This window comes from Aulonocara sp. 'chitande type north' Nkhata Bay, linkage group LG8, assembly GCF_057382095.1.
Source record: "Aulonocara sp. 'chitande type north' Nkhata Bay isolate Kocher_YH1m ecotype deep benthic linkage group LG8, A_spYH_male_GT1.1, whole genome shotgun sequence".
NCBI classification, from domain to species: Eukaryota; Metazoa; Chordata; class Actinopteri; order Cichliformes; family Cichlidae; genus Aulonocara; species Aulonocara sp. 'chitande type north' Nkhata Bay.
The window spans coordinates 12327076-12353696 of NC_141351.1; the positions used below are offsets into that span (position 1 = coordinate 12327076).

General features: G+C 37.5%; 1 protein-coding gene across 1 annotated transcript; it reads right to left on the bottom strand.

Moving 5' to 3' along the window:
* Positions 1 to 5036: 5036 nt before the first annotated feature.
* On the bottom strand, positions 5037 to 25824 carry LOC147323334 (mucin-13-like). Its single transcript, XM_086303638.1, has 11 exons — positions 24979 to 25824; positions 24743 to 24865; positions 23899 to 24005; positions 23694 to 23752; positions 23403 to 23560; positions 22727 to 22855; positions 22350 to 22392; positions 22227 to 22264; positions 21969 to 22056; positions 21602 to 21824; positions 5037 to 5966 (listed from the first exon to the last, which is right to left on the bottom strand). The coding sequence occupies exons 3-11, from the start codon at positions 23953 to 23955 to the stop codon at positions 5814 to 5816; spliced, it is 948 nt and encodes a 315-aa protein (XP_086159764.1). The 5' UTR covers positions 23956 to 24005; positions 24743 to 24865; positions 24979 to 25824; the 3' UTR covers positions 5037 to 5813.
* Between the last annotated feature and the right edge of the window lie 797 nt (positions 25825 to 26621).

Here is a 26621-nt window from a genome sequence, read left to right on the forward strand (position 1 = left end):
TCCGATATCGATTCCGACTTGGGATCGATACTATCGATATTTGGATCGATCCGCCCACCACTAGTACGAGTTTTTGTAACTGACTGTAAAAAGTCAGCACAACGAGCAAATGCCCGGTATGCCCGATGGCCAGTCCAGCTATGGCCGTGGCATCAGTTAACCCTTTGCATGCCAACTGTGACACGCGTGCCTAGGGTTGCTGACCCCTGGGATACGCCCTCCCTGCCCAGTGCACGCTCCCGACGCAGGGGGAACAATTCTGTTGGGGATACCTATCTTGGCACAGCACCAGTAATGAGGGAGAAGGAAACTGGTGGGAGCACAGCTGACACTAATCACAGGAAGGAGACAAGGAACATGCACAGGAAAAGGGACTGTCAAAATGACACAGGAAACTAACACTGAGACAAGCAAGAACAGAAACGTAAACAAGCACAGAGATAAGACTGAAAGGGGAACAAAACATCGGGAAGAGACGTGATGTAGTTTCCAGCCAAAGAAAACTTAAGCCTGAACCAGGCACATGCAGAGGATGGCAGGGGGCAGAAGGGGCTTGGGCACCTTCCCCTTTCCTGATGGGCGCTCCAAGTGCCCTTTTCTTGAGCCTTTTTTTTTATTCTATTAAAATGTTTTTCATGTGTGTGTGTGTGTGTGTGTGTGTGTGGGGGGGTCTTGCCTGTGCCCTTCAACAATAACATAACTATTAATCTCAGTTTTTCTAAATAAAAGGATCTGGCTTGCATCAATCACATGATGACGCTGACTACGAGCATGCTGTGTGTGAAACAGTACGACAAACATTACCTGTCCTAGATCTGATATTTAGCGTATGTAATTCTATTTTAAATCCTATCTGTTGAAATTAAAAACAATATACTTTAGATTCCAGTTATTGCTATTTTTGACAAGGAGATAAACCTCTGTGCTTTATATAGATGCTACATGCTTAATCCAACAATTAGAGATTTATGGCTGATCATTAAGAGCCACCAAAAAGAAATCTTTTTGCAGCTGTAGCTGAAACAAGCAGAACAGATATTATTTAAAAAAAAATACACACCTTAATTTGAGGTAGTCTGAAGAGGGCGGTAGAGACCTGTGGCAGACAGAGTTCATGTCCTCTTCTGTTACCTGTCCTATGCCCTTTGCTGCAGAAGTAGCTACACTGTGAAATCTAACTGTACAATTTCCAGAAACAATAAAAGATTTATCGTTCTTTGAAAACGTTGTGTATAATTCATCAAATGAAAAGAGTACACTTAAATGACTGTTTATAATCTCTAGTCAGTATTACTAGTACATATAAAAGCTGAAAGTAACAGCAGGACAACTGGAAAAGGGTGTTGTTTGGTGCTTGCTAAATAAGCAGCTAAGATTCTTTTGCTATTATAATTGTTTTATTTTTTACAAATAATAATAATAATAATAATAATAATAATAATAATAATAATAATAATAATACTTTATCTTTATCTTACTCCTCTCTGGCAGCCAGAATGGGTTTCATTCTTCTGAAACTTATTTTTATTATTTACATTTTTAAAATTATTTTGAAAATAAATTTTTTTTACTCTGAATTAAGAAACTGCTTTATTTTAAATTCGATTTTTATTCAGTGTTCAGTGCTATTTCTGCCAATTCCTTTTCCATTTAAACTTTTGTTAATTTTCTAAACTTTATTTAGAAATACTCTATATATTGTGTGTACTGTTATATAACATTTTTTCTCATTGGTACATCTGCTGTGCATGTAGTCACTGGTTTTCTGTACTAAATTCTAGCAAGACCTACAGTGGAATTCTTTTTGCATAAATCTTTAATTTCTACTGATATAAAACCAAGAAGAAAACATTGGTCAAAAAGTAATATACAATGGTAGAGTTTGAAGAAATTCAGCAGTGTGTGCCGAACAGTTTCTCCCTTCTTTATGACAGTAACCTGGGTAGGAGCAAAATGTGCCAAGCACGACATTACTCTACTGCATGCCAGCTTCACAAATGTTTGTCAGCAAAACTTTTCTGTACTACAAATAAAAATCAATCTCATAACAGAGATGGATGAATATTATGGATAATAAGAGCTCCAGGGTCTCCGTGGTTGGTTCTTCCCAGCGGCAAGACAAAGAGGAAACGTAAACAAAGGAGGCAAAAGCGTGGCTGCAGGGCGGGTCCACTAGCTCGGCTAAAGAAACAGCCATTTAAGCCACCGCTTCCGAGTATTTTCCTCTCCAACGTCAGGTCCATAACCAACAAAATCGACGAACTGAGATTACAAATTGCAGTCAATAAGTGTGTACGGGACAGCAGCATAATATTACTCACAGAGACTTGGCTGCAGCCATCAATTCCGGACTCGGCTATTGAGCTAGCAGGCCGCATGGTTCACCGTCACGACAGGAACGGCCACTCCGGTAAGATCAAAGGAGGGGGTTTATGCATCTACACCAATGACAGCTGGTGCAAAAACACAAAGACTGTAGACAGCCACTGTTCCCCGGATTTGGAATACTTGACTGTGAAGTGCAGACCCGTCTACATACCTCGCGAGTTTACTGTTGTCATGGTAACGGCCGTGTATGTACCACCCGATGCTAATGCTAACTCTGCCATGGAGGAGCTGCACAAGACAATAAGCAACCAGCAGAACTCCCATCCAAACGCAGTGCACATTATAGCTGGGGACTTCAACCATGCTGATTTAAGGTCAGTATTCCCCAGATTTGAACAGCATATTAAATGTGCAACGAGGGGGAAAAACACATTGGATAAAGCCTACAGCAACATCCAAAAAGGCTACAGAGCAACCCCTCTACCACATCTAGGTTTGTCAGACCACATGTCCATGCTGTTGATCCCTGCATACACTCCCATTAGGAGAAGAGCCCCCCCAGTCACAAAAACTGTGAAAACCTGGCCAGAAGGTGCATCACATCAGCTGCAGAACTGTTTTGAAAACACGGACTGGAGCGTGTTCGAACATCAGGACCTTGAAGAGCACACAACATCAGTGCTCTCATATATTAACTTCTGTGTCAACAGTGTCACTGTGGACAAACGTCTCCGGGTGTATTCCAACCAGAAACCCTGGATGACTAAAGAGGTCCAGGTCCTGCTGAAGCAACGTGACGCCGCTTTTAGATCCGGTGATGGTATGCAGTACAGTGCAGCCAGATCTCAGTTGAAAAGAGGCATCAGAGAGGCCAAGGCAGCGTACAAGAGAAGGATCGAAGACCACTTCACCACCAACAACTCACGACAGGTATGGCAGGGAGTTCAGCACTTAACCAACTACAAACCTGGCAATACCACGTTGACTGAGGGTAACGCGGAGCTTGCAGAGGAGCTGAACCACTTCTTTGCACGCTTTGAGGTGAAGGGACCAGAGGCAGCAGCAGCAAAAACATCGGACAGCAGCAGCCCAAGCCTCATAGTGCAGGAATATGAGGTGAGGCGCACACTGAGGGCAGTGAACCCCAGGAAGGCCACCGGACCAGATGGGGTAACCGCAAAGGTCCTAAAAGAGTGTGCAGACCAGCTGGCTGGGGTCTTCACTAAGATCTTCAACACTTCACTGTCCCAGTCCTGCATCCCGCCGTGCCTAAAGTCAGCCACAATTGTCCCACTGCCAAAGCGTACTAACATTAGCAGCCTCAACGACTACCGACCAGTTGCTCTAACACCTGTTATAATGAAGTGCTTTGAGAAACTGGTCCGACGTCACATCATGTCCTGCCTGCCACCCACACTCGACCCGCTCCAGTTTGCATACAGAGCTAACAGATCAACTGAAGATGCCATTGCTACAACGCTCCACACCACCATCTCTCACCTGGAAGTGCAGGGCCGTTACGCCAGGCTGCTCTTTGTTGACTTTAGCTCTGCTTTCAATACGATACTCCCGGACAGACTAATAGATAAACTGCTGGAAATTGGACTTCCTTCCACCACCTGCCGCTGGATCAGAGACTTCCTCTCAGACCGTGTACAGAGAGTTAGAGTGGGGCCTCATCTTTCCTCAGCCCTCAGCCTCAACACCGGCTCTCCACAAGGCTGTGTACTGAGTCCCCTACTGTACACTCTGTACACACATGACTGTGTTAGTTCCCACCCAGACAACACAGTCATCAAGTTTGCAGATGATACCACTGTGGTGGGGCTCATCTCAGGGGGAGATGAGACGGCGTACAGAGCTGAAGTTCAGAGGCTGTCAGATTGGTGTGCAGACAACAACCTGGACCTCAATACCACCAAAACAAAAGAACTGGTAGTTGACTTCAGAAGGAGGAAGTCCGAGCTGCAGCCTGTCAGCATCAACGGGGAGTGCGTGGAAAGGGTCTCCAGTTTCAAGTTTCTGGGTGTGCACATAGACACAGACCTCCAATGGAGCTCTAACACCTCTGCGGTCTTAAAGAAGGCCCAACAGCGTCTCCACTGCTGAGGTCCCGAACAAATAGACTCAAGGACAGCTTTTACAACAGGGCAATAGCCCTGATCAATGTAAATAGCTGACCTGACTGGATACCTCCCTGGACTTTTTAGGGGGAGGTAACAATGTTTAAAACGATAACAATAATATTTATATTTATAACAAGGTGCAATAATAATTAATGTGCAATAATAACAGTGTGCAATACACATACACTTATTCTTCTTTTTTATACTAAGTTAATATACTGTGTTGTGTTGTTTGTTACGTTGTGATGTGTCATATTGTGTCGTGTTGTGTTATATGTAGTGCCGACGTAGGACAGTTTTTCCAATTTCATTGTACTACTGTACTATGTATGACTGTGCAATGACAATAAAGAGTTATCTTATCTTATCTTATCTTATCTAAGTTAAATAAATTAGGGTTAAAAATTATGTAATCGTTCATGTAACAGCCATAATTTTAAAAACAAGAACAACAGCCTAATGCATCTTCTCAATTATTTCAACTCAGGAAGAGTCTGACAAAGAATATGAGTATTTAAAAGCTCTTTATTTCAAAGTGGGGTTTTGTGTATTTAACTACTATATAGTATAAACATGAATTAACCATTAAATAAATATCATACTATAATAAATATACAAGTGACAAAAAAGTGATGCAAAATGAAAGTGATCAAAGACATTCAAATAATAATATCATGTTGAATAACACAATGTTTCAGTAAGGAAGGCCAGAAATAAAACAAATAGATACTTATCAAACTGTTTGAAGCATTAAAGAGTCAACAAGTACTTAGCCTTTTTGTTTTTTACAAATTATAATAAAATATATAGGTGACTCTAAAATCCAATAAGTTGGACTGTGACTTAATAATATAAATGGAATAGTGTTTTTATTAATTGTTTTAAGTGATATGGAATCTCTTGGAGCCACAAATTGCTGTGTCTTTGCTCGCTTAGAACGAGCCCTAAACAAATACAAAAACTAGGTAAATATCAAGCTGTGACTAATTACAAAAATCAAACATAGTCAAGTGAACAAGTGAAGCATTAATGGGAAAAGAAAGCAACATCAAGAAGCTCCTCATCAGTTTAACATGGATGTCCAGGTTTCTGGTTCATGTCCAATAAATAATTCATAAGCCATTTTTCAGGAAATAAAAAAAACAAACAACAAAGGAAAAACAATGAATACTTTTTTAAATTCCATGTGATATAATCAAGAACAGTTTATGCACAGAAAACAATTCCTGTAAAAAATGGTGAAAAGCCAGATCGCTCATTAAGTTTCGTTGTGTGCAGTAACTGGAATACAATTCCAAAAAAACACAAAAAAAAAAACAAGTCATTGCCATTGTATGGTCAACTCTGTGTGAGTTTTTACTAACTGAAGTCGCTTTCACTGTCGTACTGGTAGTAAGGGTTATCGTAGCCTTGGCTCTGAGCGTGTAGTTTGATCTGGGGTCGTTTCACAGCGTAGAGGTTGTTCTGACGTTGAGCCTGGGAGTTTGTGTTATTTTGGTCACTATATAACTCCTGCAGAGGGAAAACAATACAATTACTTTCACAGTGAAATGAACAACAAACGACATAAAAATGAAAAGCTTCATAAAATCAGGGAGAAATGCAAATCGAAGCCTACATCTCTATGGACACACAGAGACATACTGTCACAATCCTGGGTCTTTTGACCCAGCGTTTTGAGTTTTAGTTTATGGTTTATGTTTAAGCCCTTCAGGTTTTCTAGTTCATTTTTTATCATGCCTAGGTTGTTATAGTTTGTTATTAGATTCCCCTTGTGTCTTCCACCCCTGTTAAGTCTCCCTTGCCCTTCATGTGTTTCATGTCTGTGTCTTACGTTGTCAAGTTCAGGTTGTGATGTCTGCGACTTATGTTTCTTGTTTTATTTTGAAGAGATCTTGTGTTCCTGTGTTCATCGCGTTTAGTTTTACTCCTTCCCTGCGAGTTCATTATGTTCATGTGGGTTGTGCTGTTTTGATCTTTATAGTTATTATTTCCCAGAGGTGTGGACTCGAGTCACATGACTTGGACTCGAGTCAGACTCGAGTCATTAATTTTATGACTTTAGACTTGACTTGAAAAAATGTTCTAAGACTTGTGACTTGACTTGGACTTTTACACCAATGACTTGGGACTTGAATTGGACTTGAACCGGTTTACTTGAAAAGACTTGATATTTTACCCCAAATATAAAATTTAACATGCATATTATATGGAGATTGAAAATGTGACGTCATTCACGGGTAGAACCGCAAAGGATTCTGGGAACTCGTGGCAAGCGGTACTAGCGCACGCAGGCTTTCAATTAAAATCAGTCACACAGCGATAAAAAGAAACACAAAAATGTCAAGAAGCTGTTGTATTATTAACTGCAATAGCCGGTCGCATGACAGCCACGGGAAGCCGACGAGTAAAGAGATCGGTTGTTATCGGATTACATCGTTGAAGAGAAATTGTTCGAGCCATGTTTCCGAAGTAACAAAGAGGCGACTGGATTGCAGCCATTCAAAGATCAAATATAACGTCCTAGAACACTCCAGCTCACAGGTTAGTCTGCTCCAAGCATTTACACAAAGGTCAGTCTGCTGTTGTAGTTAATGCGTCATTTTTCTTAACATAATTGGTGATATAGGTTACAAGCAAGTCTGGCGCTGAACAGAAATTGTCGCGCTATGCTCCTTTATTTATTGTGCATAAATAGTAAATTATCCTGACACAATATTGCGTTTTGCTTCTGTTATTATGGTACATTGACAAAAACACATACTTTTATTCACAGGATAAAACAGGTTTTTTGTATCACTAATTGCCCAGTACATTACAGCATACAGTATTATTGTCACTGCTACATTTCTGTGATGCTACCAGAAATTATTTCCACTACTAATTAATTACCGTTGAGCTCAAAGGTTATATTAATAAACGGTTAACGAATGTGTATTTATGACGACGATTTGTGAGACTGGTAAACTTATGATACGTACGATGGTCTTTCGTTCTACACGGTGCATTTCAAGGTCCTGCACCCATCCGTCGGTAAACTGTACCTGGGCTTGTTGCAGTGACCGGAAGTTACTAAACTTCATGAGTGTATGCACTCACTCCAAGAACCGTATGATTATAAATATGCATATAAATATGCTAAGATGAGATAGCTGACTTCATCTAACTAGCAAATGTTGTCCAGGCTACGTTGGTGATACATAGTGATGTGCGATACCACTGATTTCCTTTCCGATCCGATACCAAGTAATATTCAGGGTGGTAATACTGATCCGATACCGATACTTTGTACAAAACGGATTTTATTTATTGTATCTCAAATTATAGCGTCATAATGATTACAGGACATCAGAATACCTTCTTCTTATCACTTAATAATGCAGAGTTCATCATATAGAAATAAAAAAACTAAAGTTGTGTGCTATTTGAACACCTTGCCTGCCTGGAGGACTAAAGGACTCCGTGAGAGACTCTCACCCTAGCAGCACCTGTCCCTCTCCTCCTCTTCAGTTCGCCTCAACATACGCTCGTCATATTTTGTGATATGATTTACTCTGAGGTGTTTGACAAGGTTAGTGATGTTGCCACAACCATACATGCCAACCCTCCCGATTTTTCCGGGAGAATCCCACCTTTCTCCAGATTTTCCACCCGGACAACAAAGTTGAAAAACCATATCGCAGAATTCATAGCGCGGCCCAGCCAATTCCAGTTTCCAACAATGACGGCAGCGTCTTAGTTTTAATATTACTCTTATTTCTCTTTCTGGGTCGCAAAAAAACTTTTAACATATTTTCAGGTGAGAATGTAGCTGTGTAAACTTCAAATATCTGAGCCGACCGACACATCGTCTTCAAACCCCCGCGGTCTTTCACCACTCGGGTTAAACATGATGTACAAGTCACTTTGATAACTTAAAAATGTTCTTGTTTGGCTTTTTCAGTGTTTTATTTGTTCGTGAGTAAATCGGTTTGGCTGAGATTAAAGTTATTAGATTAGATTAAATTAAATTAAACTTTATTATTCCCTCGGGAGGGTTCCTCCGGGGTTTTCACACAGCTGAATAAACGTCAAACAGAAAACTTGTGTCAAGCCAGCCTCCAATTCGAGACTTGCAGTCAAGCCAGCCTCCAGTTGATTTTACGTTCCCTGTGTATTCAAAGTATTACGGGAATGGATGTGGAAACCGGATTTCAAAATAAAAGCCAACTTCGAGTGAATTAACAGATATGTTAAGAACATAATAACATATAATTTAGGCTTTTTTTTTTTTTTTTAGAAACTCTAATGTTACATCTACATGACACAGCCTTGTACCCTAATTGTGCCCTGTCACTATCAAGGCCATCTTATTTTGGATTTCAAAGTAAAAGCCCTGTGAATCTTCATTTTTGAACTACTCTTTCAATGAATTCATAATGCTCTTAAAAGCAAAAGTCGTATTTCCAAATACTATTTGAACTTTGTATCAACACTTTCCAACCGCAGTCTTTTTCACAGTAATACCATATCAAATAAATTCTTTCTGATTTTGCTTTTCATAGTAATGGCCCTTTGAAATTGCCGATATTTGACTTAATCTCCTAACGATTCAAAATGCTCTAAAATGAAAAATTCTTGTTTCCACAGGGTAATTCCACTTTAGATCAACAGTATACAACCCCGCAGTGATACCATATCAATATCAAGTCATTCTGATTTTGTTTTCAAAAATAAAAGCCTTTTCAAATTGTCCATAATTGACCTACCTTTCAGTGATTTCAAAATGCTCTAAAATGGAAAATTCCTGTTTCCACAGGGTAATTCCACTTTAGATCAACAGTATACAACCTCACGATGTTACCATATCAATATCAAGACATTCTGATTTTGCTTTCAAAAATAAAAGCCCTTTCAAATTGTCCATAATTGACCTAACTTTCAGTGATTTCAAAATGCTCTAAAATGAAAAATTCCTGTTTCCACAGGGTAATTCCACCTTAGATCAACAGTATACAACCCCACAGTGACACCATATCAATATCAAGTCATTCTGATTATGCCTTCCAAAATAAAAGACTTTTCAAATTGTCCATAGTTGACCTACCTTTCAGTGATTTCAAAATGCTCTAAAATGGAAAATTCCTGTTTCCACAGGGTAATTCCACTTTAGATCAACAGTATACAACCCCACGGTGATACCATATCAATATCAAGTCATTCTGATTTTGCTTTCAAAAATAAAAGCCTTTTCAAATTGTCCATAATTGACCTAACTTTCAGTGATTTCAAAATGCTCTTAAATAGAATTTTGCTGTTTCCACAGGGTAATTCCACTTTAGATCAACAGTATACAACCTCACAGTGATACCATATCAATATCAAGTCATTCTGATTTTGCTTTTCATAGTAATGGCCCTTTGAAATTGCCGATATTTGACTTAATCTTCTAACGATTCAAAATGCTCTAAAATGAAAAATTCTTGTTTCCACAGGGTAATTCCACCTTAGATCAACAGTATACAACCCCACAGTGACACCATATCAATATCAAGTCATTCTGATTATGCCTTCCAAAATAAAAGCCTTTTCAAATTGTCCATAATTGACCTAACTTTCAGTGATTTCAAAATGCTGTAAAATGGAAAATTCCTGTTTCCACAGGGTAATTCCACTCCAGATCAACAGTATACAACGCCACGGTGATACCATATCAATATCAAGTCATTCTGATTTTGCTTTCAAAAATAAAAGCCCTTTCAAATTGTCCACAATTGACCTAACTTTCAGTGATTTCAAAATGCTCTAAAATGGAAAATTCCTGTTTCCACAGGATAATTCCACTCTGTATTTACAGTATACAACCCCACAGTGACACCATATCAATATCAAGTCATTCTGATTATGCCTTCCAAAATAAAAGACTTTTCAAATTGTCCATAATTGACCTACCTTTCAGTGATTTCAAAATGCTCTTAAATAGAATTTTGCTGTTTCCACAGGGTAATTCCACTTTAGATCAACAGTATACAACCTCACAGTGATACCATATCAATATCAAGTCATTCTGATTTTGCTTTTCATAGTAATGGCCCTTTGAAATTGCCGATATTTGACTTAATCTTCTAACGATTCAAAATGCTCTAAAATGAAAAATTCTTGTTTCCACAGGGTAATTCCACTTTAGATCAACAGTATACAACCTCACGATGTTACCATATCAATATCAAGACATTCTGATTTTGCTTTCAAAAATAAAAGCCCTTTCAAATTGTCCATAATTGACCTAACTTTCAGTGATTTCAAAATGCTCTTAAATAGAATTTTGCTGTTTCCACAGGGTAATTCCACTTTAGATCAACAGTATACAACCTCACAGTGATACCATATCAATATCAAGTCATTCTGATTTTGCTTTCAAAAATAAAAGCCTTTTCAAATTGTCCATAATTGACCTAACTTTCAGTGATTTCAAAATGCTCTAAAATGAAAAATTCTTCTTTCCACAGGGTAATTCCACCTTAGATCAACAGTATACAACCCCACAGTGACACCATATCAATATCAAGTCATTCTGATTATGCCTTCCAAAATAAAAGACTTTTCAAATTGTCCATAATTGACCTAACTTTCAGTGATTTCAAAATGCTCTTAAATAGAATTTTGCTGTTTCCACAGGGTAATTCCACTTTAGATCAACAGTATACAACCTCACAGTGATACCATATCAATATCAAGTCATTCTGATTTTGCTTTTCATAGTAATGGCCCTTTGAAATTGCCGATATTTGACTTAATCTTCTAACGATTCAAAATGCTCTAAAATGAAAAATTCTTGTTTCCACAGGGTAATTCCACTTTAGATCAACAGTATACAACCTCACAGTGATACCATATCAATATCAAGTCATTCTGATTTTGCTTTCAAAAATTAAAGCCTTTTCAAATTGTCCATAATTGACCTACCTTTCAGTGATTTCAAAATGCTCTAAAATGGAAAATTCCTGTTTCCACAGGGTAATTCCACTTTAGATCAACAGTATACAACCTCACGATGTTACCATATCAATATCAAGACATTCTGATTTTGCTTTCAAAAATAAAAGCCCTTTCAAATTGTCCATAATTGACCTAACTTTCAGTGATTTCAAAATGCTCTAAAATGAAAAATTCTTGTTTCCACAGGGTAATTCCACTTTAGATCAACAGTATACAACCTCACAGTGATACCATATCAATATCAAGTCATTCTGATTTTGTTTTCAAAAATTAAAGCCTTTTCAAATTGTCCATAATTGACCTACCTTTCAGTGATTTCAAAATGCTCTAAAATGGAAAATTCCTGTTTCCACAGGGTAATTCCACTTTAGATCAACAGTATACAACCTCACGATGTTACCATATCAATATCAAGACATTCTGATTTTGCTTTCAAAAATAAAAGCCCTTTCAAATTGTCCATAATTGACCTAACTTTCAGTGATTTCAAAATGCTCTAAAATGAAAAATTCTTGTTTCCACAGGGTAATTCCACTTTAGATCAACAGTATACAACCCCACAGTGATACCATATCAATATCAAGTCATTCTGATTTTGTTTTCAAAAATAAAAGCCCTTTCAAATTGTCCACAATTGACCTAACTTTCAGTGATTTCAAAATGCTCTAAAATTAAAAATTCTTGTTTCCACAGGGTAATTCCACTTTAGATCAACAGTATACAACCTCACAGTGATACCATATCAATATCAAGTCATTCTGATTTTGCTTTCAAAAATTAAAGCCTTTTCAAATTGTCCATAATTGACCTACCTTTCAGTGATTTCAAAATGCTCTAAAATGGAAAATTCCTGTTTCCACAGGGTAATTCCACTTTAGATCAACAGTATACAACCTCACGATGTTACCATATCAATATCAAGACATTCTGATTTTGCTTTCAAAAATAAAAGCCCTTTCAAATTGTCCATAATTGACCTAACTTTCAGTGATTTCAAAATGCTCTAAAATGAAAAATTCTTGTTTCCACAGGGTAATTCCACTTTAGATCAACAGTATACAACCCCACAGTGATACCATATCAATATCAAGTCATTCTGATTTTGTTTTCAAAAATAAAAGCCCTTTCAAATTGTCCACAATTGACCTAACTTTCAGTGATTTCAAAATGCTCTAAAATGGAAAATTCCTGTTTCCACAGGATAATTCCACTCTGTATTTACAGTATACAGCCCCACAGTGATACCATATCAATATCAAGTCAATCTGATTTTGCTTTCAAAAATAAAAGCATTTTCAAAATGCCCATATCTGACTTGATCCTGGAACAATTTCAAAATGCTCTAAAATGGAAAATTCTTGTTTCCACTGGGTAATTCCACCTTAGATCAACAGTATACAGCCCCACAGTGATACCATATCAATATCAAGTCATTCTGATTATGCCTTCCAAAATAAAAGACTTTTCAAATTGCCAAGATACGACCTACTCTTTTAAAGATTTCAAAATGCTCTAAAAGTGAAAATTGCTGTTTCCACAGGATAATTTCACTTTAGGTCAACAGTATACAACCTCACGATGTTACCATATCAATTTCAAGTAATTCTGATTATGCCTTCCAAAATAATGGCCTGTTGAAAATGCCCATAATTTACCTAACTTTCAGTGATTTCGGAATGCTCTAAAAAGGAAATTTTCTGTTTCCACAGAATAATTTCACTTTAAATCAACAGTATACAACCCCACAGAGATACGATGTTAAGATCAAGTCACTCTGATTTTGCCTTCCAAAATAAAAGTATTTTCAAATTGCCCGTAGACGACCTACTCGTTTAACGATTTCAAAATGCTCTTAAATTGAAAGATGCTGTTTCCACAGGATAATTCCACTTTAGATCAACAGTATCCAACCCGACAGTAAAACCATGTAAATTTCATGTTGGTCTGATTTCGCCTTTCAAATTAATGGCCCGTCGAATTTGTCCATATGTGATATACTCTTTCAATTATTTCAGAATGTTTTAAAAATGAAAATTGCTGTTTCAACACATATTGGGTTTTCATTTTGAAAAGCAAAATCAGACTCAATTGATTATGACAGAATTGAATCATAAAGATGATGTAAAAGGAAGCTGAAATTGCCACTAGGTTGTAATTGATAGTACGTTTATATTTTAAGTCTGTGGAAAGATGTCATGGTTGGTTTGCAAGCTGTTTTGTAATTTCTTTATTTAGAATGACATCTTTCCACAGACTTAAAATATAAACGTACTATCAATTACAACCTAGTGGCAATTTCAGCTTCCTTTTACATCATCTTTATGATTCAATTCTGTCATAATCAATTGAGTCTGATTTTGCTTTTCAAAATGAAAACCCAATATGTGTTGAAACAGCAATTTTCATTTTTAAAACATTCTGAAATAATTGAAAGAGTATATCACATATGGACAAATTCGACGGGCCATTAATTTGAAAGGCGAAATCAGACCAACATGAAATTTACATGGTTTTACTGTCGGGTTGGATACTGTTGATCTAAAGTGGAATTATCCTGTGGAAACAGCATCTTTCAATTTAAGAGCATTTTGAAATCGTTAAACGAGTAGGTCGTCTATGGGCAATTTGAAAATACTTTTATTTTGGAAGGCAAAATCAGAGTGACTTGATCTTAACATCGTATCTCTGTGGGGTTGTATACTGTTGATTTAAAGTGAAATTATTCTGTGGAAACAGAAAATTTCCTTTTCAGAGCATTCCGAAATCACTGAAAGTTAGGTAAGTTATTGGCATTTTCAACAGGCCATTATTTTGGAAGGCAAAATCAGAATGACTTGAAATTGAAGTAGTACCATGGTGTGGATGTACACTTTTGATCTAACATGGATTCATCCTGTGGAAAGAGCAAGTTTCATTTTTAGAGCGTTCTGAATTCTTTAAAAGAGTAGGTCGTATATCGGCAATTTGAAAAGTCTTTTATTTTGGAAGGCAACATCAGACTGATTTGATATTGATATGGTATCACTGTGGGGTTGGATACTATTGATCTAAAGTGGAATTATGCTGTGGAAACAGCAATTTTCCATCTTAGAGCATTTTGAATTCGCTCCAAGAGTAAGTCATATATGGGCAAATTGAAAAAGCTTTTATTTTGAAAAGCAAAATCAGACTGACTTGAAATTGACATGGTAACATCGTGAGGTTGTATACTGTTGATTTAAAGTGAAATTATTCTGTGGAAACAGAAAATTTCCTTTTTAGAGCATTCCGAAATCACTGAAAGTTAGGTAAATTATGGGCATTTTCAACAGGCCATTATTTTGGAAGGCATAATCAGAATGACTTGATATTGATATGGTAACATCGTGAGGTTGTATACTGTTGACCTAAAGTGAAATTATCCTGTGGAAACAGCAATTTTCACTTTTAGAGCATTTTGAAATCTTTAAAAGAGTAGGTCGTATCTTGGCAATTTGAAAAGTCTTTTATTTTGGAAGGCATAATCAGAATGACTTGATATTGATATGGTATCACTGTGAGGTTGTATACTGTTGATCTAAAGTGGAATTACCCTGTGGAAACAGCAAAATTCTATTTAAGAGCATTTTGAAATCACTGAAAGTTAGGTCAATTATGGACAATTTGAAAAGTCTTTTATTTTGGAAGGCATAATCAGAATGACTTGATATTGATATGGTGTCACTGTGGGGTTGTATACTGTAAATACAGAGTGGAATTATCCTGTGGAAACAGGAATTTTCCATTTTAGAGCATTTTGAAATCACTGAAAGGTAGGTCAATTGTGGACAATTTGAAAGGGCTTTTATTTTTGAAAACAAAATCAGAATGACTTGATATTGATATGGTATCACTGTGGGGTTGTATACTGTTGATCTAAAGTGGAATTACCCTGTGGAAACAAGAATTTTTCATTTTAGAGCATTTTGAAATCACTGAAAGTTAGGTCAATTATGGACAATTTGAAAGGGCTTTTATTTTTGAAAGCAAAATCAGAATGTCTTGATATTGATATGGTAACATCGTGAGGTTGTATACTGTTGATCTAAAGTGGAATTACCCTGTGGAAACAGGAATTTTCCATTTTAGAGCATTTTGAAATCACTGAAAGGTAGGTCAATTATGGACAATTTGAAAAGGCTTTAATTTTTGAAAGCAAAATCAGAATGACTTGATATTGATATGGTATCACTGCGAGGTTGTATACTGTTGATCTAAAGTGGAATTACCCTGTGGAAACAAGAATTTTTCATTTTAGAGCATTTTGAAATCACTGAAAGTTAGGTCAATTGTGGACAATTTGAAAGGGCTTTTATTTTTGAAAACAAAATCAGAATGACTTGATATTGATATGGTATCACTGTGGGGTTGTATACTGTTGATCTAAAGTGGAATTACCCTGTGGAAACAGGAATTTTCCATTTTAGAGCATTTTGAAATCACTGAAAGGTAGGTCAATTATGGACAATTTGAAAAGGCTTTAATTTTTGAAAGCAAAATCAGAATGACTTGATATTGATATGGTATCACTGTGAGGTTGTATACTGTTGATCTAAAGTGGAACTACCCTGTGGAAACAAGAATTTTTCATTTTAGAGCATTTTGAATCGTTAGAAGATTAAGTCAAATATCGGCAATTTCAAAGGGCCATTACTATGAAAAGCAAAATCAGAATGACTTGATATTGATATGGTATCACTGTGAGGTTGTATACTGTTGATCTAAAGTGGAATTACCCTGTGGAAACAGCAAAATTCTATTTAAGAGCATTTTGAAATCACTGAAAGTTAGGTCAATTATGGACAATTTGAAAAGTCTTTTATTTTGGAAGGCATAATCAGAATGACTTGATATTGATATGGTGTCACTGTGGGGTTGTATACTGTTGATCTAAGGTGGAATTATCCTGTGGAAACAGGAATTTTCCATTTTACAGCATTTTGAAATCACTGAAAGTTAGGTCAATTATGGACAATTTGAAAAGGCTTTTAATTTGGAAGGCATAATCAGAATGACTTGATATTGATATGGTGTCACTGTGGGGTTGTATACTGTTGATCTAAGGTGGAATTACCCTGTGGAAACAAGAATTTTTCATTTTAGAGCATTTTGAAATCACTGAAAGTTAGGTCAATTATGGACAATTTGAAAGGGCTTTTATTTTTGAAAGCAAAATCAGAATGTCTTGATATTGATATGGTAACATCGTGAGGTTGTATACTGTTGATCTAAAGTGGAATTACCCTGTGGAAACAGGAATTTTCCATTTTAGAGCATTTTGAAATCACTGAAAGGTAGGTGAATTATGGACAATTTGAAAAGGCTTTAATTTTTGAAAGCAAAATCAGAATGACTTGATATTGATATGGGATCACTGTGAGGTTGTATACTGTTGATCTAAAGTGGAATTACCCTGTGGAAACAAGAATTTTTCATTTTAGAGCATTTTGAAATCACTGAAAGTTAGGTCAATTATGGACAATTTGAAAAGGCTTTTATTTTTGAAAGCAAAATCAGAATGACTTGATATTGATATGGTATCACTGTGAGGTTGTATACTGTTGATCTAAAGTGGAATTACCCTGTGGAAACAGCAAAATTCTATTTAAGAGCATTTTGAAATCACTGAAAGTTAGGTCAATTATGGACAATTTGAAAAGTCTTTTATTTTGGAAGGCATAATCAGAATGACTTGATATTGATATGGTGTCACTGTGGGGTTGTATACTGTTGATCTAAGGTGGAATTATCCTGTGGAAACAGGAATTTTCCATTTTAGAGCATTTTGAAATCACTGAAAGTTAGGTCAATTGTGGACAATTTGAAAGGGCTTTTATTTTTGAAAGCAAAATCAGAATGACTTGATATTGATATGGTATCACCGTGGGGTTGTATACTGTTGATCTGGAGTGGAATTACCCTGTGGAAACAGGAATTTTCCATTTTACAGCATTTTGAAATCACTGAAAGTTAGGTCAATTATGGACAATTTGAAAAGGCTTTTAATTTGGAAGGCATAATCAGAATGACTTGATATTGATATGGTGTCACTGTGGGGTTGTATACTGTTGATCTAAGGTGGAATTACCCTGTGGAAACAAGAATTTTTCATTTTAGAGCATTTTGAAATCACTGAAAGTTAGGTCAATTATGGACAATTTGAAAAGGCTTTTATTTTTGAAAGCAAAATCAGAATGACTTGATATTGATATGGTATCACTGTGAGGTTGTATACTGTTGATCTAAAGTGGAATTACCCTGTGGAAACAGCAAAATTCTATTTAAGAGCATTTTGAAATCACTGAAAGTTAGGTCAATTATGGACAATTTGAAAAGGCTTTTAATTTGGAAGGCATAATCAGAATGACTTGATATTGATATGGTGTCACTGTGGGGTTGTATACTGTTGATCTAAGGTGGAATTACCCTGTGGAAACAAGAATTTTTCATTTTAGAGCATTTTGAAATCACTGAAAGTTAGGTCAATTATGGACAATTTGAAAGGGCTTTTATTTTTGAAAGCAAAATCAGAATGTCTTGATATTGATATGGTAACATCGTGAGGTTGTATACTGTTGATCTAAAGTGGAATTACCCTGTGGAAACAGGAATTTTCCATTTTAGAGCATTTTGAAATCACTGAAAGGTAGGTCAATTATGGACAATTTGAAAAGGCTTTAATTTTTGAAAGCAAAATCAGAATGACTTGATATTGATATGGGATCACTGTGAGGTTGTATACTGTTGATCTAAAGTGGAATTACCCTGTGGAAACAAGAATTTTTCATTTTAGAGCATTTTGAAATCACTGAAAGTTAGGTCAATTATGGACAATTTGAAAAGGCTTTTATTTTTGAAAGCAAAATCAGAATGACTTGATATTGATATGGTATCACTGTGAGGTTGTATACTGTTGATCTAAAGTGGAATTACCCTGTGGAAACAGCAAAATTCTATTTAAGAGCATTTTGAAATCACTGAAAGTTAGGTCAATTATGGACAATTTGAAAAGTCTTTTATTTTGGAAGGCATAATCAGAATGACTTGATATTGATATGGTGTCACTGTGGGGTTGTATACTGTTGATCTAAGGTGGAATTATCCTGTGGAAACAGGAATTTTCCATTTTAGAGCATTTTGAAATCACTGAAAGTTAGGTCAATTGTGGACAATTTGAAAGGGCTTTTATTTTTGAAAGCAAAATCAGAATGACTTGATATTGATATGGTATCACCGTGGGGTTGTATACTGTTGATCTGGAGTGGAATTACCCTGTGGAAACAGGAATTTTCCATTTTACAGCATTTTGAAATCACTGAAAGTTAGGTCAATTATGGACAATTTGAAAAGGCTTTTAATTTGGAAGGCATAATCAGAATGACTTGATATTGATATGGTGTCACTGTGGGGTTGTATACTGTTGATCTAAGGTGGAATTACCCTGTGGAAACAAGAATTTTTCATTTTAGAGCATTTTGAAATCACTGAAAGTTAGGTCAATTATGGACAATTTGAAAAGGCTTTTATTTTTGAAAGCAAAATCAGAATGACTTGATATTGATATGGTATCACTGTGAGGTTGTATACTGTTGATCTAAAGTGGAATTACCCTGTGGAAACAGCAAAATTCTATTTAAGAGCATTTTGAAATCACTGAAAGTTAGGTCAATTATGGACAATTTGAAAAGGCTTTTATTTTTGAAAGCAAAATCAGAATGACTTGATATTGATATGGTATCACTGTGAGGTTGTATACTGTTGATCTAAAGTGGAATTACCCTGTGGAAACAGGAATTTTCCATTTTAGAGCATTTTGAAATCACTGAAAGTTAGGTCAATTATGGACAATTTGAAAGGGCTTTTATTTTTGAAAGCAAAATCAGAATGACTTGATATTGATATGGTATCACTGCGGGGTTGTATACTGTTGATCTAAAGTGGAATTACCCTGTGGAAACAAGAATTTTTCATTTTAGAGCATTTTGAATCGTTAGGAGATTAAGTCAAATATCGGCAATTTCAAAGGGCCATTACTATGAAAAGCAAAATCAGAAAGAATTTATTTGATATGGTATTACTGTGAAAAAGACTGCGGTTGGAAAGTGTTGATACAAAGTTCAAATAGTATTTGGAAATACGACTTTTGCTTTTAAGAGCATTATGAATTCATTGAAAGAGTAGTTCAAAAATGAAGATTCACAGGGCTTTTACTTTGAAATCCAAAATAAGATGGCCTTGACAGGGCACAATTAGGGTACAAGGCTGTGTCATGTAGATGTAACATTAGAGTTTCTAAAAAAAAAAAAAAAGCCTAAATTATATGTTATTATGTTCTTAACATATCTGTTAATTCACTCGAAGTTGGCTTTTATTTTGAAATCTGGTTTCCACATCCATTCCCGTAATACTTTGAAAACACAGGGAACGTAAAATCAACTGGAGGCTGGCTTGACTGCAAGTCTCGAATTGGAGGCTGGCTTGACACCAGTAACAGAAAACTGATTAAACAGAAGAGTTTACGTCAGTTCCCGGTTATATTTTAGACAGCAAGGAGCAGACGGCAGAGTTTCACTCCACCGAGGGAGCTCGTGACGTACTACTCGGCTTTCTTTAGACCGCGAAGGCCGGTCCTCAGGTGGAAGCAGCCTCTGAATTTGGACACCCCCGCTGTTTCCGGGCCGGCCAATAATAACGGTGACATTTAACGTATTTTATCCGATAAATAAACCCTGTAAAATATATTTATCCGCCCAAACAGCCCTTTTGAATGTCTCCCTAATTCTGAGGTCTCAAGGTTGGCAAGTATGGCCACAACACCTCACTTTTTTTGCCACATTTATTGCAAACCACGGCTCAGCTGTTTGTGGAGGTAAAATACATCCGCACAATTACGCTCAGCCATTGTTGTGAGTGCGCACGCCAAGGGGCTGCGAGACATTTATACAGCCGTATTTCGCACATGACTATGAAAGGCGGAAGAGGAAGTAGTTCCTTTGAATGTAGGCAATCCGAATGTTATAGTTTCTTTCCACTGTGTTCCTGTTAATGATAAACTACAAATTTACTCTAAATTACTAAAATATCGATATTTTAATGTGAGAATCGATTCTAGAACATAAATGATTGGTATCGGAGGAATCGATATTTCAGGATCGATCCGCACATCACTAGTGATACAGTTTTTTTTAATGTGTATGATATTTTTGTCATGCGATTTTAAAGCTGGTCCTACAACCGCATCCAAGAATAACATGCAGCGTATCTCAGAACTGTCGGTGAAAATTATTCTTGGAGCTAAGTTTAATTGAGCTGCATTTTAAAGAGGTGCAATTTCACAATTTGTGTATATTTTCTAAGTTCACTATTTTGTCATGTGTTGAGAAAAACACAGATTTTAAAATTACATGGTCTAATATTTACATTTAGCATAACTGCAACATTTTTTTTCTTTTTTTTTTTTTTTTTAAAGACTCGAAAGGACTTGAAATTCAAAGTTTCAGACTTGTGACTTGACTCGGACTTTTACACCAGTGACTTGAGACTCGACTCTGACTTGCCTGACATTACTTGAGACTTGACTTGAGACTTGAGGATAAAGACTTGAGACTTACTTGAGACTTGCAAAACAATGACTTGGTCCCACCTCTGTTATTTCCTTTAGGCTTAGTTCTTGTAATATGGCTTCACTGTGTTCCATGTTGTGTCTACTGTGCCTTTCTGTACCATGTTTCAGGTTCCTATGTTCTGTCTCCCCAGTTGCTGTTAAGTTTACATGTTTAGAGTTCAGTCAGTGTGTTTCCTGTTTTATTTTGAAGGTCTCATGTCAGTGTTTCTGGTTTTGCTTCCCTTGTCTTGTCCAGTCTGATTACTCCCAGCTGTGCTCTCCTTCTGTGTCTCAGTTCCTCGTTATCCCTCAGTGTATTTAAGCCCTGTGTTTCTCTTTGTCAGTGTCGTACTCTCCCTCATAGCTGTATGAGTTGCCATGTGGTTTCATGTATGATTTATTTGTAGTTTTCCCAGTTTAGTTTTGTTCTTTGTTTCCTTTCCAAGCCAGCAATAAAGCAGTGTTTTGAGTTCACTTTTGTCTCGGTGAGTTTTGCGTTTGGATCCTTCTCTTGCCTGCACACAGCTGAAACATGACACATACTCACCGAGCTGTTGTCCACAAAGACAGGGCTTTGTCGACTGTTTGAAGTTATCTCCAGGTTGGTTATGCTGATGGTGGTGGTGGAGTTGGTGGCTCGTGGGAGTTTGGGCGCACCATTGGAAAAAATTGGCAGGGTAATGAACCCTTTAAATGTGAACGAATCCTGGTTCACGTATGGGTTTTCTATATCTCCATCTTTGCCGGTTTTGGAGATTTTCTTTGAGGATCTGATAACAAAATGGTAAAAAAGCATTACAGTTTACTATTACAGTGTTCATCAGGAATTTGCAAACTTTTACATTTAAAATTTGTAATAAAGATGTGGATAAATTAATGTTTAAAGTGAGGGGATGGGTTGGTGGGAAACTTACATGGTAGGGACTATTGGTAGAAGGATGAGGGCTATGAGCAGCAGTCCCCCAAGAACAGAGCCCACAATTACTAGAATGAGCTGCCAGTCTAATAAAACACAACAAAGATTTAAGTCCTTAACTAATTTAAGTCCTTAACTGAATTCCCTTTGGTAGAAAATCAATTTTAGTATTTGTTGTCAATACTCGTTAGGGTTTTTTTTTTTTTCCAAAAATTATGTTTCAGTTTTCCCTTTTAAAAACATACAGTATACTCACTTTCACTGCATTCCAAACCAGAATAACCAAACGAACATCTACAAGACAAAAAAATGTTTATTTTAGGATTTCATTTACCCAAACTTACATCAATACTGAACATACAGGAGGAGGAGCACTTACTGCACACATGTATTATCTTCAAATCTAGACCCACTAGGACAAGCTGTGAAAATGATGAGACAGTTAAAGAAGTAGATAAATAACTATTTAAAGAGTCAAAGGAGCTTGCAAAGAAAAGCGTCTGGACTTCTTTAAGTTACTTGAAGACGTTTCACCTCTCATCCGAGAAGCTTCATCAGTTCTAAGGTCAAATGAACTGAAGAAGCTTCACAGATGAGAGGTGAAACGTCTTCAAGTAACTTAAAGAAGTCCAGACGCTTTTCTTTGCAAGCTCCTTTGACTACGATGACCTGGATGACTGAGAACCTTCACAGACAACTATTCAAAGAAAGACACACACACGGAGAGATGTTTGCTTGTTCACCAAGATATCTTACCAGTGCACATTCTGTCACTGAAGTCTGTTTGAAAATGTTTTTCCAAACAGGTACAGCTGTAGGCTCCATCCTGTGATGTGCAATTTGAAGTTTTTACATCACAAGGGTTTTCAGCACACAGGTCTGTTGCTTTAAATAAAGGAGAGAGTGGAAAAAAGCTTTAGCTCATACAGCTTAAAGACTGAATACAAAATGTCCTCAGCAGTTACATAAGTCAGTAACTAACATGTCATGATGTGAACTGTGGCTTGGAATGTACAGTCTGCAGTTTAGTTATACCATTATCATTAGGACTTCATAAAAGTTTATCTAAATTATAGTTTCAGTTCAAAGTTCAGAATAGAAGCAACCATGAGCAAGAATTTGGCAAAGATCCAAAACTATTTATAAAGGGCTTTGGTGGAAACGGTTCGATTCAGACCGAAACGTAGATATAGTATAAAGGATTCTGAAACACATCTTGTCAATTTAAGTGTCAATTTATCATGAAGCGCCTTGAGGCGACTTTTGTTGTGATTTGGCGCTATATAAATAAAATTGAATTGAATTGAATTGAATTGAATTATATTCTTTCTGAAAACAAATCTTTATCTTGTGTGAGTCTTGTTTTAGAAACATATAAACATAGAAGTTACTGGAAAAACACAGTGTGCTAGAATACAGGTAATAAACTTACTCTCAAATGTTGCCCCACTCAGCACACAGTCATCACAAGGATTGTTTTCTAACTCCCTTATAACGTCATCTTCTTTGATTTCAGAACTGGCTTTGAAGATGATCTGTAGTACTGCAATGATCCCTGGGGGTGCCCTCAACATACGACTGGTGCTTGGCCTGTTAAGACAGAAATCACATTTAGTGATGATTGCATCCTTTATTTTTTCAGGATAACACCATGTTAGTGTACAGTGATTCGAAATAGGCTGAAAAATTGTAAGGTAAAAGCTGTTGTCAGTCTGAGACTTACAAGAGTTTCAGCACTATAGAGCCAGAGTAACCGTCCTTCCCTTTATAAACTTGATCCAGCTGTGTTTTCAAAAGAAAATATGTTTTGGTCAAGATGAATAAGATATAATTATTTTTTAACTTAAGCTTAAATTTAGCTTGTAAAAATGTCAAAAAATGTCCATAAAGACACATTTATTGATAGAGAGTACTAACTGATTACTTACCGCAGCAACAATTTCATCTGCAGTTTCTTTAAATTCCTTTGATGTGGTATCTTTCATTTTTTCATTAAATGGTTTTCTCAGGGAAAGTTTTCCAGGGAAAACTTTGGCTGAAAGCAATAAAGCATCATCAGAAGAAACTCAAAATCTAATAAAATGATACTTTATCCTGTCATTAACTTGCTGACAGGAGGAAGATTTATCCCAGTGTCATACAGTATCTCTGTTAAATATGACGCTACAACTAGCAGATACTTAGCATTATGACAGGAACTGATAGCTAACATAAAATCTTCTCTGCTTGCCTGGCAAATACAAAGCAACAAGAATATAGTTCATGATGTCACTGCTCCTGCCCGAAATTAATCCCAGACAAATAAAAGATGAAATAAAACATAATCTTTCATTCCTACTTTGCATGGAATAAGTAGACCATTTTAAAATTAATCAGTGAACTAGCTGTTTGTCAGATTTTATAATTTTGTCACTAAGCTAGGCTAACAGTTTACTAACCTTACTTATTGTTTGTGCTGGGAACTGGTTAAGGGCATTTTCATATCTATAGTATGTTTACTCTGGTACAAATTGGTTAATACTTTTGTAAACTTGGAGATTTTTCCCTTGGTTTGGTTTATTTTCACGCAGAAAGAAATCCAAGTCCATGGGACATTTTATGACAAGGGAGAAAAAATCTTTGGTGTAATCTTGACAGCAAAGATGTGAAAACACCTTAAGAGAGCTCTGTTTAGTTCAAACGGTGCTTATGGTTTTGAATCACCTATTCTTAACTAACACTAGGTAAGACTTGTAAGAAGTTGACAGCTGTTGTAGACAAACAAATAATTACCATTTTCACATCTCAGGGTGATATTATTGTAAAAATCACCAGGAAGACACTTGCATACAAATGTGTGGTTGGCACGGGCTTCACAGGTGCTTCCAACACCACATGGATTTGAATGACAGGGATCTTCAAAGTGGAAACAAAAGAAAAAATAATATAAGCCTTGGAAGCATTATGTAAATACTTGGACTGGATACAGATAACATTATACTTTTTGTACAGGCTACTGGCCACATTACCCGGAGATGCTGAAGTAGGTGGAACCCCTGTTGCTGAACTAGATGGATCCGATGAAGTAGCTGGGGCGTCTGTTACTGCAGGTGTAGGATCTGATGAAGTAGCTGGGGCACCTGTTGTAGGATCTGATGAAGTAGCTGGGGCGACTGTTACTGCAGGTGTAGGATCTGATGAAGTCGCTGGGACGTCTGTGACTGCAGCAGTAGGATCTGATGGAGTCACTGTGTCATCTGTTACTGGAACTGTGGGATCTGACGAAGTCGCTGGGTCGTTGGTTACTGCAGCTGTAGGATCTGGTGAAGTAGATGAGGGGTCTGTTACTGCAGCTGTAGCATCTGGTGAAGTAGCTAGGGCGTCTGTTACTGCAGCTGTAGGATCTGGTGAAGTAGCTGGAGCGTCTGTTACTGCAGCTGTAGGATCTGATGAAGAAGCTGGCGCGTCTGTTACTGCAGGTGTAGGATCTGGTGAAGTAGCTGGGTCGTCTGTTACTGCAGCTGTAGGATCTGGTGAAGTTGCTGGGGCTTCTGTTACTGCAGGTGTAGGATCTGATGAAGTAGCTGGGGCACCTGTTGTAGGATCTGATGAAGTAGCTGGCGCGTCTGTTACTGCAGGTGTAGGATCTGATGAAGTCGCTGGGGCGTCTGTTACTGCACCTGTGGGATCTGATGAAGTCACTGTGTCATCTGTTACTGCAGCTGTGGGATCTGATGAAGTCGATGGGTCGTCCGTTACTGCAGCTGTAGGATCTGGTGAAGTAGATGACGGGTCCGTTACTGCAGCTGTAGGATCTGGTGAAGTAGCTGGGGCGTCTGTTACTGCAGCTGTAGGATCTGGTGAAGTAGCTGGGGCGTCTGTTACTGCAGCTGTAGGATCTGGTGAAGTAGCTGGGGCGTCTGTTACTGCAGCTGTAGGATCTGGTGAAGTAGCTGGGGCGTCTGTTACTGCAGCTGTAGGATCTGGTGAAGTAGCTTGGGCGTCTGTTACTGCAGCTGTAGGATCTGGTGAAGTAGCTTGGGCGTCTGTTACTGCAGCTGTAGGATCAGGTGAAGTAGCTGGGGCGTCTGTTACTGCAACTGTAGGATCTGGTGAAGTAGCTGGGGCTTCTGTTACTGCAGCTGTAGGATCTGGTGAAGTAGCTGGGGCGTCTGTTACTGCAGGTGTAAGATCTGGTGAAGAAGCTGGGGCGTCTGTTACTGCAGGTGAAGGATCTGGTGATGTAGCTGGGACGTCTGTTACTGCAGCTGTAGGATCTGGTGAAGTAGCTGGGCCGTCTGTTACTGCAGCTGTAGGATCTGGTGAAGTAGATGAGGGGGCTGTTACTGCAGCTGTAGCGTCTGGTGAAGTAGCTGGGGCTTCTGTTACTGCAGCTGTAGGATCTGGTGAAGTAGCTGGGGCGTCGGTTACTGCAGGTGTAGGATCTGGTGAAGTAGCTGGGGCGTCTGTTACTGCAGCTGTAGGATCTGGTGAAGTAGCTGGGGCGTCTGTTACTGCAGTTGTAGGATCTGATGAAGTAACTGGGCTGTCTGTTACTGCAGGGGTGGGATCTGATGAAGTAGCTAGGGCGTCTGTTACTGCAGCTGTAGGATCTGGTGAAGTAGCTGGAGCGTCTGTTACTGCAGCTGTAGGATCTGGTGAAGAAGCTGGC